The sequence below is a fragment of the Sphaerodactylus townsendi genome, linkage group LG07, assembly GCF_021028975.2.
Source record: "Sphaerodactylus townsendi isolate TG3544 linkage group LG07, MPM_Stown_v2.3, whole genome shotgun sequence".
NCBI classification, from domain to species: Eukaryota; Metazoa; Chordata; class Lepidosauria; order Squamata; family Sphaerodactylidae; genus Sphaerodactylus; species Sphaerodactylus townsendi.
The window spans coordinates 76,049,786-76,064,409 of NC_059431.1; the positions used below are offsets into that span (position 1 = coordinate 76,049,786).

The 14,624-nt window shown below is 37.6% G+C and overlaps 1 protein-coding gene across 4 annotated transcripts in view; it reads left to right on the top strand.

The window, feature by feature from the left end:
* Positions 1-3,335: 3,335 nt before the first annotated feature.
* ALDH1A1 (aldehyde dehydrogenase 1 family member A1) overlaps positions 3,336-14,624 on the top strand; it is a 61,561-nt gene continuing 50,272 nt past the window's right edge. For 2 of the 4 annotated variants that reach the window (XM_048503948.1, XM_048503949.1), the window contains exons 1-2: positions 3,336-3,468; positions 7,184-7,256. In XM_048503948.1, the coding sequence (XP_048359905.1) occupies positions 3,455-3,468; positions 7,184-7,256 (87 nt within the window). In that variant the 5' untranslated portion in view covers positions 3,336-3,454. Of the gene's footprint in view, positions 3,469-3,516; positions 3,666-7,183; positions 7,257-7,508; positions 7,563-14,624 lie in introns of those variants that run through there. The other 2 variants (XM_048503950.1, XM_048503947.1) reach the window with 2 other exon arrangements.

Genomic DNA, 14,624 nt, shown 5'->3' on the forward strand with positions numbered 1-14,624 from the left:
ATCGTTACACTGTGTAACAATTACTCCCTAGGATCATGGCCAAATATGCAATTCAAATAAACTAATAGTAGTTGTAATGTTTTTATCATAAAATCTTCCAGATAATTATTATAGCATGTTGCCATATACATTTTTTTCATTACTAAAATGGCACTGAATGAAGTTCAGTGAAAACTACCCAAGTACCAGCATGCTATTGATGTACATATTTGTATATGGATGAGCATGAATGGAAATATTTTTGTAATCCATAGAATTGAACATCTGCGTTTCTACTTTCTCCCCAAACATTACTCTGTAAGGTACATTGAAATTTTCATTTCTGAGGAAAGGATGGCATAACAAATAGCTGGGTATACCTGAGAGAGCCATCTTTAAAATATTCCAGTAGTAGGGATGCCACCCTTCAGGTGATGAATGGAGGTCTCCTGGAATCATAACTGGTCTCCAGTCAACAGAGGTCAGTTCCCCTGGAGAAAATGGCTACTTTAAAATAGGAACTGTATAGCATTTTATCTTGCTGAGGTCCCTCCCATCCCTAAATCCCACCTTCCCCAGGCTCAACCCCAAAAACTCCAAACACTTCCCAACTTAGACTCCAAACATTTCCCAACACTGTCCAGTAGCACCACCGGAATGACTTTTCCTGGATTCACCACTGATTTTTGAACATCTTAGATTGTGCTGTCTCTTTCTATTTCAAAACAGTAAGTGATGTCCAGGTGTTGATCAATGCTATCACCTATACTTAGGTTGTCAACCTCAAGGGGCTGGCTGGAGATTTCCTGGGATTATAACTGATCTCCAGCTGGCAGAAATCAGGTCACCTGGAGAAAATATTGAAGTTCCTCCTTTCCCCAAACTTCACCCTTCTTAGGTTCCACCCCCCAAAATGTCCAGGTATTTCCCAGCTAAAGCTGGCAACCCTATCTAAATTCAGTTGATCAGAAACATATTTTGCTATACACCAGCTTGCTGGGAAGTAGCTGTTGTTCCTAGATGAGCAAAGGCACACGTCTCCAGCTGCATACTATGCACTCACAACACATGAGCAGCAAGTATAATTGCTTTGTGCTGTGTTTCCTCAGCTGGGAAGACAAAAAATAACACTGTGTCTCCTGCCCTTTTGTCTTTTGGCATAGACTTGATGACAGAGACCTCTGGATCTTCTGCTACTTTTAAATTTGTAAATAACAGCTGTGTCCCTTCTAGGAAGGCCAGGTATTCCACTTTAGCAGGAGACTTTCTACCCTACACCCTGGCTAAATATACCTGCTGCCGTTTAGCTGGACAGAGGAGGAAACTGCAGCAAGAAATGGGACAATTTGAAAGTGACATAATTATGTTTGATGACACTCTACTATTGTCCCCATACTATATGTTTAAACCATAGAGTTTGGGGAAAATACTACAGCATTGTTAATGACACCAGGATATGACTAGTGAGGCCCCTCCTCTCAAGGTAGGATTATGCCTGTTGCCATCTGGCAATCCAGCTTCCCGCTCAATTTGGACTGGTTTTGCAGCATAGGATAGTTATTTTTCACAGCTTTTGGCTGTGCTTTTTCAGAGTCCCAATCATCTATGCCCATGCTGCCACTTTTCCAATGGATATCTATATTTTCCCCTGGGTGGCAAACAGCAGCCCTGGAATGATGACTTGTGTTAGTGGGAAGAAGAAGAAGAAGAAGAAGAAGAAGAAGAAGAAGAAGAAGAAGAAGAAGAAGAAGAAGAAGAAGAAGAAGAAGAAGAAGAAGAAGAAGAAGAAGAAGAAGAAGAAGAAGAGTTAGTATTTATATCTCATTTTTCTCTACCTTTAAAGAGTCTCAAAGTGGTTTTTCAAACTCCTACCCTTTCTCTGTCCACAACATACACCATGTAAGGTAGGTGAGGCAAAGAGAGTGATTAGCCCAAGGTTACCTAGCAGGCGTCATCTGGAGGAGTGGGGAAACAAATCCAGTTCACCTGATTAAAGTCCACTGCTCTCAACTACCGCTCTCAACACATGAAGGGCGTTTCCTCACTCACCACGATCCCCCCATGCCGCGCGCCCGGGCGTCCCCACAACCCCGCGCTCTGCACGGGGTCATCAAAAGGCGCCGTTTACAAGAGCGCCAGGGATGCCGTGCACTGAGGGAGCGCAACAGCAGCAGCGTGGGGGCTGCTGTCGCCACCCCTGTCATGGGGAGTGCCGGGGGACCCCGCACTACTTGAGGAGAGTAGCGCGGGGCTTAAGGTAAGTGGGGAAAGGCCCAGTAATAACCTCTAACCCCAAGCATGATACAAAAACCCCTCCCCCACATACAGAAAGAGCTGTTATTTGTACTTTAATAATATTTATACTTTAAAAATAGTAATCTAGGTTGAGAGAGATTGATAGAACATGAATACACTGACACTGGTATTGGCCATGGCACTCCATAGTTTCCTCATGATCATTGCATGAGCATTCTCTCCCCATTCTTCTGGAAAAGACTGGCTATACCCATTGCACCATATGGAACAATGCTATGTACAGAGGAAACAAATGCTTTGTCTTTGGATATATGCATAAACCACGATCAAAAGCAGCAGCAGATACTGTGAGTAGAGGATGTGTTTGGCAGATCAAGAGAGGCCAATTGTCCCCTCATGAAAAGATGCCTGCCTGAATAAAATAAGTTTCCTTTTTCTTATAAGGAAGTCCTGCTTCATCACAATGCAAAATACACCGAAGTGTCTTCAAAGGAAGCAGGGGGACAATTTAATTGTAAACTGGTGTTGGTGGTTTCTGCCCACTGTAACTAAATATTTTACTTGCATCTAAACGATAACATGTTGAAAACCTTTCTCTGGTCAACAATGCAGTCTTGCTGTACCCATTTGGCTTCCTGTTTAAGTTGAAACTGAGTCCTTTTAGTTAAATTCTGTTCTTTCTGTGAATACCCCTCATTTCCACAATCCACCTTCCTCTCTTTCCCTCCATTCTCCCCACTCTCATTAGTTAAACTTGAGTTAATTAGGCATAGTCACAAGGCTTCCATCCCTTATGTGTTAAAACAGAACAATCCCAGAGAGCCACAGACTTAACTATGCGATTTGATTGTGTCGTGGAGACAGAAAACCAGTGGGGCTTCCTTTATCAAGGCTAACATCTTCCAGTGCTTAATCTGACTGGCTTTAAAATGTCCCACAAATACAGGATGTGGGATAACAATCTTTCCTACCTCCCACCCATCCACCCCATTTCATTACTGGTAAGAATAAGTGAATTGGATTGGCATGGAGGTGATGGAAGAAAAGAAATGGTCTGAATGTCAAAATGACAATGTATATTACATGGTTAACAGAATAAATGCAACGTGCAATAGCAGTGGGTATTTTCTGTCTGCTATGGCATAAATAAGATCCTGATTTTCTTCCAAGTGCATCATCAATATTCCTCTCATTTCAATGCAGATTTAGTATTTGCCTGATGGATCTCCTTTGGTGAGTAATCTCATTTAATAAACTGAAGTAGGGCTCTCAATAGCCAGCTGTTGCTGCTGTGGCTTTCTGCACATATATATATACTGCAAGGGGTCATGCGTGGTGCTCTAATCATAGTGATCATAGCAGACCATAGAACGGCACAAGCAGTGAAGCAAAGTACAAGCCAGCTGGCAAGCCAACCTACAAGTGGAAAGGTAAGGGCTTGGATTCTCGATCATCTCTGTCTGTGCCACGTCTGGAATGGGTTGAAATGAATCAATTTACTTTTATCACAATCTCAGATAAGTTGTTTTTACTGCCTGTAGGACTATTTCAAGTCTGGCTTTGACTGTATTGCAGCTGAGGTGCTTCAGAAAGGAACCTTCCAAGTTGCTGATTCTTAGAAATAAAAGCATCAAGCTTTTTGGTTTCTAGATGAGTTTATGCAATACTGAATCTTTAAATGAAATTCACAAATGCTGTTCATATTTGCTTTGAAGCTGAACAGCAAATCTGTTATTTCAATATAAATACATAGATTTATATAATAATGTGTACAGTACAGTTGATCAGGAAGCAAGTAGTTGGAAGTTAGTTGTTCTGCAATCCATAGCATTTACTTTCCAAAAAACATCTCTTACAAGGAACAGGTTCTGCTTCCTTTCACATCTTATATGGAATAACTGACTGGCATTGGATAGAAGACCAGGTGAAACAAGTAAGACAGATAACAAAAGGCTCCTTCAAAAAAATCCACCTGCACATTGGAGCTTCTGAAAGGTTATCAGCACTTCTAAAAGTAATTCAAGCTAGGCGGAATCCTCTGGATTGCAAATAGGAGCAGGAAAATATTGATACAAATATAAATGTATTTTCTTCTTAATAAACTACCAGAGCCCTCTACTTACTTGGCTATCCTTAGAATTCTTAGAATATTGGCTATATTTTTTAAAAATAGCTGATGTGTTATAATTGTATTTTTTTTCTTTGACAGCCAAACTGATGTAAAAGAAAACACTTTTGATTCCAGCCTTCCCTGGCATTAAAAGTTAGGAAGGATGTTCAATTAAAAAGTGGGTTTTAATTAAAATGAATTAAGATAGGAACTTTTTTGGTCTGATCAAAGCAGCTTTTAAAATATTGTCAGCTGGGTATAAGAATATTATAGAGAGAAAAATACAGAAAATAGAGGCCTTGATGTTTTTACAGTTCTACTAATTTAGGTTTAGAATTACAGTTCTACTAATTTAGGTTTAGAATTAAGTACAATCATTCATTTTATTTTTACACTGTTGGACCAGTGTTGTCTGGAATATTTATACATTCATTTTGATAATTTTAAAGGCTCTTACCCTTATTTGTATTTTTTAAATGAAAATCTTTTTTAACCTACAGGGGAAACAGCTTCTGGTTCGTTAAGTATAATCGTCATTATATTTTTCATAAAATTGGCCTCTGCTAGTGGACTTTCATAGTTTCCCCCCCGTAATATTTATATGTACATCCATTGACTGAACATACATTACACGCTGTCCCAAAACTCCGGTTTTCTTAAAGAGCTTTTCAACAAGTTCTGAAAATATTACAATCTAAAAGGTCAAGTCATTAAACTGCTGTGAATCTATTTTGCTGTTAAAGAGGAAGAACTGTACTTCACGCTACAATCAATGTGCATTTGTGTTGGATTTGTGAACACAAAGCAGTAATTTAAAATATTTCATGTACTATTTGAATTTGAAATTGTAATGTACAAAATTAGTTATAAACACAGTCATCTGCTCTTATATGATGATTATATTGTCCAGATGCAGACTATATGAGCATAAGATGCTGAACTAATATTATGCATTTTTAAATTATGTTGATCATACTGTTTATACTAAAAAGGAAAGTGTTACATATTCCTATTTGTACTATCTTGAACAGATTACATTGAACCTTTTTATATAGCTTTAGCAAGTATTTAATTCAATTATTGAAATACAATTGCCCAATGTCCCATGATCAGTTACGTAGCACTATCAGCAGTGCTAGGCCCAATAAACAACAAAGCAACTCACTGCATAAAGGTTAATTTCCCAAGATTAGGAAAAAGAAAGGTGTTCTCTGACCACTGATCTTCTATTTACTGCAACTGGAGAAACTGTGCAGACTTTAACAGACTGTATCAGAAGCTGTACACACTATTTTTCATAAGATAATACTAAGATGCATGCAAAAATTATTCCAAAGTATTGGCCACAATCATTGACTGTTGCAATTTTTGTAGGCTGTAGAAAGTCTGGATTTTAGGAACAATATGAATGGATTAAAAGAACAGACAGATTACTTTTTAAGCAAGGACCCTTTCTTAGGACTAACCCATTTAAAATGAAATATTATTACTTAGACTTCTTCTATTATGAAGTGTGGGTGCTTTTCTTAATAGCTTGCAAGAAAATAGGGATAATAATACGCTTCTGATCACACATTTAGCATACTTTAAGTAGTACTGTATTAAAACGAAGGGGACAACTTCTAGATAAATATGATTATAATCATGGGGACCAGTCTGATTAATTCTGAGCTTCTTAAGCACTTTGGACACAATCCAGTATCATTATCATTCTTGTGCTCTGCACTTTCCCAACCTTTTCCCTCTGTTAGCTCTCAAAACTGAATGATACTTGTGTATTACAATTCTACTGCATATAGTATGCTAATTCATATTTAAAGTTTTCTAATTTCTGGTTAAATCCAAGCTTGCCCAATTCAGGGTGGGATTTTCTGCTTTTGAATATAGAGCACAATTTAACAGTTTTTGAACATTTCTTTTTAGTAATGTTAAATTTCATGTTGTTAGAGTTTATTGAACAGCAACAAATGCTTAAACATTTGCATTTCCCACCACAAATAGTCTACAGATGATGAGCTGCACAGAATAATAGTTACAAGTATTTGTGTTAGGCTGAAAGTGCATAACTACCCCAGACCTAAAATTAGTTACTAGTAACAAAGAGCCCCATGGCACAGAATGGAAAACTGCAGTACTGTAGTCAAAGCTCCGGCTCATCCTGACAGAAGTCACTTTAAGATAACTGACTCTAGGCTGACTCAGCCCTCCAGCCTTCCAAGGTAAGTAAAATGAGTACCCAGATTGTCAAAGGCTTTCACGGCCTGATTCAACTGGTTGTGGTGGGTTTTCCGGGCTGTGTGGCCGTGGTCTGGTAGATCTTGTTCCTAATGTTTCACCTCCATCTGTGGCTGGCATCTTTAGAGGTGTATCACAGAAAGGAGTAACAGACTATGTGTAACAGACTTCTCTCTGTGATGCACCTCTGAAGACGCCAGCCACAGATGCAGGCAAAACGTTAGGAACAAGATGTGCCAGACCACAGCCACACAGGCTGGAAAACCCACCACAACCAGCACCCAGATTACTTGGGGTAAAATGTAGATGACTGTGAGGCAATGAAAAATGACTCTGTAAACACAGTTTGCCTAGTTAACATCATGATGTGATGTTACCCCAGGGGTCAGTAATGTCCCAATGATTGCATAGGGTTTCGTAAAAATTCAACAGTAATTGCATTTAACAGAACTAAGCTTCCACAGACCCAGGTTCAATGGATTTTTCTTCTACAAAATTTTATGATGTAGCATTATAATCCAAAATACATTTAACGGTATGTACAGATTACACATTTTCCTTTTCCTGGTTGCATGATAGTCACTGGCTATCCTTTCCCCCCAGGCACTTTGCTGCACTCTCAGAGTACCTGATCAAACTAAAATCCACCTGCACAGAAACCAACAGTACAATACAGGTTTGTATATTCATGTCTGATTGTCACTGGTAATTTGGCACAAGTTCAGAACTTTTTATGGAAGGAAATTAGTATTGTCAATGTACTAATTATAGTACAAAGGATTATACTATAGCAATTTGGCAGTGTCTGAAATGCTTTTTAAAAATTTTTTGAAGTATATATGTTGTCTCCCCGCCATCCCATTGAATACACACATATATGAATATACCTGAGGGATCACCATGTCTTCAAGGGAAAATAGTTGCCTACAGAACATCCAGAGTGATGGTTCCAGTACTTGTGATCCTGTGTTGCAGTGTGCAGGTAGGAACACTGGAAAATATGCTAGGATGAAGCTAATTCCTTCTCCCTCAGGGCACTCCCCTATTCATAGTGTGAAAACAAATGTATGTGGAATGCATTGACCACACTTGTCTCTGAAATAGCTATTTAATTACATATATTGTGCAATTTTAGTACACATTCCATAGAAATAATGGTCTTTATAAAACCATAGGGCTTACTTTGATTTTTATGTATGTCATAATCTGATGAATCCCAAATACCATTTGGAGAATCAAATGACTTGGCACAATGCACAAATACAACATGGTGTTCACTGAATATTACCTAGTCTTTGTATGCTTCTGATTGACCTACCTGCAGTTTTGAGCAGGTGGTCCTGAAATTCAGTCTTTATCCACAAAGTATAAAAAAATTATGTTTTATAATGGTAAACTTCCAAAGAAACCAATAGAATTAGTTTCTCTAGCTCATTTTGATTTTGCACAGGTTATCTCTGTTCATAATTTTTTACTTCTGGACCATATATGGCAGCTCTTCAAACACATTGCAGTGTGAATCATCACTGAGTGCTGTACAATAAGAACCCAAGGCCAATATTCTAAAACTTTCACATCCTTTACACACTGTGGCACCATGCACTACAGTTATTTTCCAAACAGATTGCTATTAATGGCATGTTTGTGTTTTTGTAGCTGTGATGCACAATATATAATGTGCTGTTCTGAAAATCACCATTTGATTTCAAGCACCACAAATTTGCTTAAGCATAGCCTCCTCTTAACATGCCTTGACTTAGTATGGACTTGCATGTTCTTGATGACAAAAATAATTGATGCAATCATGTACATTTCTTAATTGTCAATTACCACACTCACATGTGGAGTAATTTCATTTGGTGTGTCATCAAACCAGTAAAGAGCTAGGGAAGACCTTTCATACCTGTGCAAAGATAAATTCACTTTGTTTAACTGACTTTGGGTGTGGTAGTCTTATTCTTGTTCAGTGAGTAGCCAGATGCACGCAAGATTTTCTGTCTTTCTCTTAGTCTTCTCCATGTAAGAACCGGTATGATGTAGTGGTTAAAGTGTTAGACTAGGATTTGGGAGAATGAGCTCGAATCCCGGCTCTTCCGTGGAAGTTCGCTGAGTGACTTTCAGTACAATCTTAATACTTTCCTGGGAGTAAGCTCCACCAAATATACCTAAGTAGGATTCTGAGTTGTCCTGCTTAGGATTACTCACTTTGGGCAAGTCATGCACTTTCAGCCTAACATACCTCACAGGGTTGTTGTGAAGATAAAATGGGGAAGGGGAAAGCAATATAAGCTTCTCACTGTCCCCAGTGCAGAGAAAGGCAAGGTATAACTGAAGTAAATTAAAACAAATTGTCAATATTATCAAGCAACTAATCTGGTTTAGACTTTGGTTTGGATAAAAAATACATATTAAAGATCACTAAATTAAAAATGGCAGATTTGAAAGTTTTACACCATTACCTATGGATAAAAAAAATCAGTCAAAATATAATGCAAAATAGAAGCTATGTAATTAGATATAGACTATTCAGAATTAGGGAATCTAATAAAAAAGAATTAGTTCTCCAATATCGCCAAAAATGGCTACCATAGAGGCATACTATGATGAAAATGTGAGGGGGAAAGTTATGAATTTATAACATATGGAGATATGATAAACTCTCAAGGAGAAGTTAAGTCTTGGCAAAAGATAAAGGCTGAAAGCAAAAAAGTACAATGGCTACTATATTTTCAACTACTTTAAAGATCAAAAAAGGGCATTCATACAGTAAGAGGTATAATAAGGGAGCTGACTGAATTTGAAAAGGTGATAACATAGCAAAAAGAACATAGGATGAATTTATAAGCTGTTATTTCAATTTAACATTGAAACAGAAAAAGTTAAAACATGTATAGTCAAATGGATGCAAATTTTTGAGGAAGACATTAAAAGAAAATTGGTACAAGATGTTTTATATGTTGTATGTCACATCATAAGGATATTGAGAACATGGACAAGAACTATAATGGGGAATGATAGATATGTGAAGTGAACAGCACACTTTATCATGCGGTGGATGTACTAAAAGGCAACAAAATCTGGAAAGTAATATATGCTGGAATCCATAAATTTTTAAAATTAAATCTGGCTTTTGGAAGTCCAGAGTATGCTATTAGGCATTTTCCAAAAATATTCCAAAATCTTGGAAGAATTGTTTTAGATACATGTTAATGGCAGCCAAAGTTATATTTACAGTAAAATGGAAAGCAAAATCATGTCCAAGCCAAGAAGGCTGGGAAAGCAAACTAGCTGAACATGCATTAATGGCAAAATTAATGAACTATGTGAACAAAAGGCCAATTAAAGAATGTCAAGATAAATGGAAAGCATATTACTCATATTATTCCTAAAAATGGGGAGCAGAAAAGGTTGTGGTTGAAATTATATAGATGAATTTAACAATCTTGGATATGTTGTATTGAAAAGTTGTCAAAAGTGGAGTGGCATTTAAATATATTATGGATAGATGCTAAAATGTGAAATTAATGTTTAATATTTGGAAAGCATTTTTAGAACTTTATAATAATAAATAACACTGTATGTCGATTTATTCATTATTTACTATTACTATTATTTATTTATTTATTTATTTTTATGTATGTATGTATGTATGTATTTATTATTATTTATTTATTTATTATTATTACTTAGTATTATTATTCTATTGTACTATCATTATCAACTTATAATGTTGTTTATCAAATATTGCATAGGGTATCACATGTTATGCTAAGATTACTGTGATAAGCATTATAATACCACTAATACCACTTTTTATCATTCATAACTCATTACAATACCACTATTTATCATTCATAACTAGCATTTTTATAGTCCATTATTCATTATATAATTGTTATATGGATATATTTATTTTTCTTCTTTGTCTTTTGTTATAACTGTAATTATAATTTAGATATGCTTTTTAATAAATATATATATTTTCTGTTCTGCTTACATCTATAAAAATAAAATCTTTTAAAGAAGAAGGAAATAAATAATCTGGCCCTGATATAAATGTGTTGATTTGAAGTTTTCATTTATTCAATCAATAATTGATTTTAACCCATGCAGTTTACTTCCAAAATAACATATTTAGAATATTTTAAACTATCAAAAAAAATCATGTCCCTAGAGGCTTTTCAGGCATTTTTTGTGTGCGTATGCATCATCCATATCTTCACTAATGAAGAATGTTGCATTTTTCTGTCCCAAGACTGCAACAGTATGTTGCTCATAAAAATACCGTATGTGATCTTCTGTCAGATAGCATATTCAATTGCATTGTGTAGAAAACAGCAAAATGCTATCTGACAAATGAAAAAGTACACAGTCTTCTAAATTCCCCTGATTGTTGCCTTGCTTTTAAATTTTTAAGTCTCCATTTCAAGATTAGAGAACCCCTTGTTGGTTTCATCTCTGTAGGAAGTCTAACTAGCTGAGAAGCAGCCTCCCAAGACTTGAAAAGTGGCAAGGTGAAACTGGCAAAACCTCAAATCATCATCTAGTCAGTGTCAGTTGCCATGGATTCTCCACTTTGAGCACTTCCTTCCTCCTGCGTTACAACACAGTCATTAAGCGTTCCTAAAGAACAAAGCCAAGTGAGAAATGTAGTGAAAACATTTTTAGTTATTTCCTGACTTCATTTCTACCGCACCTGTCTTCTCCTTTTTGTCATCAGAATGCTCTTATGAGGTAGGTAAGGTTGAGATTGAGATTGTGTGACTGGCTCAAGTTCATCTAGCAAGCTTCTATGGGAGAGTGGGGATTCAAATCTGGATCTTCCAGCTCTTAGTCCTACACCAAACTGGTTCTCATTCTTATCCAAATGAGAGACCGCTGGAGAATAAGGAATAACATAGATTATAATGTATCCCAAGGTTTGCGACAAAGTCAGAGAAGATGCAGGTAGGACATTAATTTATTTGCACATTATAAGTCATGTAATAATAGGGAATGCAAAGCAACAATTAAAACCTCAAGTGAAATTGATCCTTGGTTGGGTTTTTTTTAGCAGAATACATAGTGGGGTGGATCTGTAACTTTCTCTTTTTAGTAAATTGTTATCTGTACATTAGTAACAAGGTCCCCAGAGTGCAACTGTTTACCACTTACAGTTTTCTTTCTGTAAAGAAAAGAAACATATGGGACATGAAACAATCTCATAAAAAATCAACTTATTTTACAATTGGGATCCTTCCCCCCCCCCTCCCCCAGGCAATGTAATATACTGGAGTTAACACTGCACTGAAGTGCTCTGTAGTGATATAGCCCCTGCCTTGTTTTGCAGAATGATGACCCCAGATGGTATTAAAATGCAAAAGGGATATAATCTAAACAAAAGAAACAATTCCACTTCATGTGATAATTTCGAAACTTGAAAGAAACTCTATGAGCTGTGAAACACATTGTATTGTGAGTTCAGTGTGTATTGTTAGTTCCATGCTAGGAACTTAATGTAAAGGCTGACGTTGGAGTATGACCACAACATGCAGGACAGTGGATTTAAGGCTCTCCCATGTCATGTGCCCAATCTGAAATTGTGCAGGGCTGCTGTTTGCCCCCAGTAGATCAAATAGTGCACTTTAAAGTCCTTGGTGCACTTTAAGCCCCCTCTTCATGTGTGTTGTGGTTCCAGTATGCGTTAGTGCATGCCTAAGATAAAATTCCGACATGGAGCTTGCAACATATTTGTACAGATCCTGGGAAGGGAATATAAGAGGTAGCTACAAGACAGTTGTACCAGCTCTTTAAAAAATACATCTGATAAAGGGCGCTTCAACTCTAGGAAACTGATACCCTGGAAAAACTTGTTGGTAACTAAGGTGCTCTCAACTTGAATCTAAAATTACCCTATGGATTTATTATTGAGCATTAAAAGTGAAAGATATAATGAGGTTTCACTGAGGGGAATTTCCCCGAAATATAGTACATTCAGATGGTTGTTACGGCCGTCAAATGCACAGAAAATCATTAAGAACCATGCCAAATAGCTCAGCTGACTTTCTTTGATCTGCTTGACAAAATCATGCCATCATTTGTATTTCAGTCCTCAACTTCTTCACACAAATGTGAGAGATTGCTCTTACAATACTTAGTTTTTTTTGTTTTTGTCTCATTGGTTTGTTTGTGCACATCAGCAGTACTGGTGTTTCCAAAGAACACATTTGCATAGACAAATTATCATAGGTATGGCTGGCAGCAGTTCCCTTCACTGCAGCCTGTGGGAACAATGTTTCTACGAGCATGAGAATTGATGACAGGCCGCCTTATTATTGCATGCTTCATTTGTCCATACAAGTTCCTGCTGAAGGACAGTCCTTGAGTATTAAAGGAGGATTTTGTATGTCAGCACTGTATTCTGCTGATTTCAGTAGAATATGTTTCATTAAATGGGAGGTTTCCAAACACGCTATTTTGACAAACCAATGAGGCTTACTTCAATGTAACAGTGTCTCTAATCATTCCTTGCGCTTGCGAAAGCCCACTTTTACAGAGGGTGTTGTATTCTCTCCATCTCGGACAACACATTTTGTGTATACAGTACAGGAATCCTTGTATGAATAGCATCTTTCTCAATGAAAGAGATTATAGCAACTCTCACCATTAGGGGTTGCCAACATGCCTGTAGAAAAATTTCCTTTTCCTTTGATAGAGGCTTAATGTGACATTCTTTAACAGGTGATGTTATTTACCTCTATGCTGTGAAAAGCTCCCATTTCCACCATTAAAACTTTATTAAAGGGACAGGACACTTTTCTCCAGGTTTCTTGGCAAGTCTGCTCATCATGTATGCTTTGGAGAACACAGTTCAAAGACAGTGGCATTGTAATCAGTGGCCCCTTCCGCACATGCAAAATAATGCATTTTCAAACCACTTTCACAACTGTTTGCAAGTGGATTTTGCTATTCCGCACAGCTTCAAAGAGCACTAAAAGCAGTTTGAAAGTGCATTATTCTGCATGTGCGGAATGAGCCAGTAGGAACTAAGGATACTACAACAACAACAAAAAAGGTGTCCCATTGATTTTGGGTGCATTTAAGTGCAGTCAACTTTTTTTCAAATTCCCAGTTGTTTAGGAAAGGGTTTCTTTGCTGACCATTTATAGACCACATTTCTCATGGAGACTCAAAGCAAATTACAAAACATTTTTTTAATTCAATCAGACACCATAAGATTCAATAAATAATACAATAGGGATAGATAGAATTAGCAAAAACATTTTTTTTAAAAAAAGAAGGCATAATATACTATAAGGCCGAAAGTTGGTTACCAAGATAATATGGAATAGGTGAAGAAAGTAGGATTGCAGTCTATTGCGATGTTTATTGTATGTATCGCTTTGGTTTTACTACATAACTAGCAGGCCCAGCCACGCGTTGCTGTGGCAATTGTCCTTCTCATCACAGTCCGCAATCCACACAGATGTTCATGCAGGTCCAATGATCCCCAGCATAGCCTTTTGGGGTGGTCAAATGGAATCCCTCTTTCCCTTTTCAATGCACATCGTTATATGGTGCTGTCTTTTTTTTTTTTTTGGTATAAGGTAACCCTTTCCATTCCACAGCGGAACTGTCCAGACTACGAATCCCGCTGTCCATGAGGCTGGTTGACATGCACAGTCCTGGCGTGGGTAAGGCAGAACTGGGGTAAGCAGGCTATCCCAGTCAGGCAGCAGAGGCAGGGTGGTGAGGCACTCAGATCGAGGCCAGCTCCCTGGGTTCTTAAAGGGCCACATGCAAAAGAAGCAGAGCCGGTAGTGTTGGTTCGCCCCCATCCTGCAGATTTTCTTACAAGAAAAAGGCAAACTCCAGCTTGGTTTTTTGTAAAAGAGAGCTGTGGCGAACTTGGGTGAGGAAGTGGGTAAGTGGTGGTTGGATGTTAGGGAGGGCAGAGTGAGGTGTGTGAGAATGAGCTGGATGTGTATTGTGTGGTAGAAGGGTGAGGCACAGAGAGTGAAAGTTACCTGCGTGGGGGGGGGACCCCACCTGACGTCTCACACGG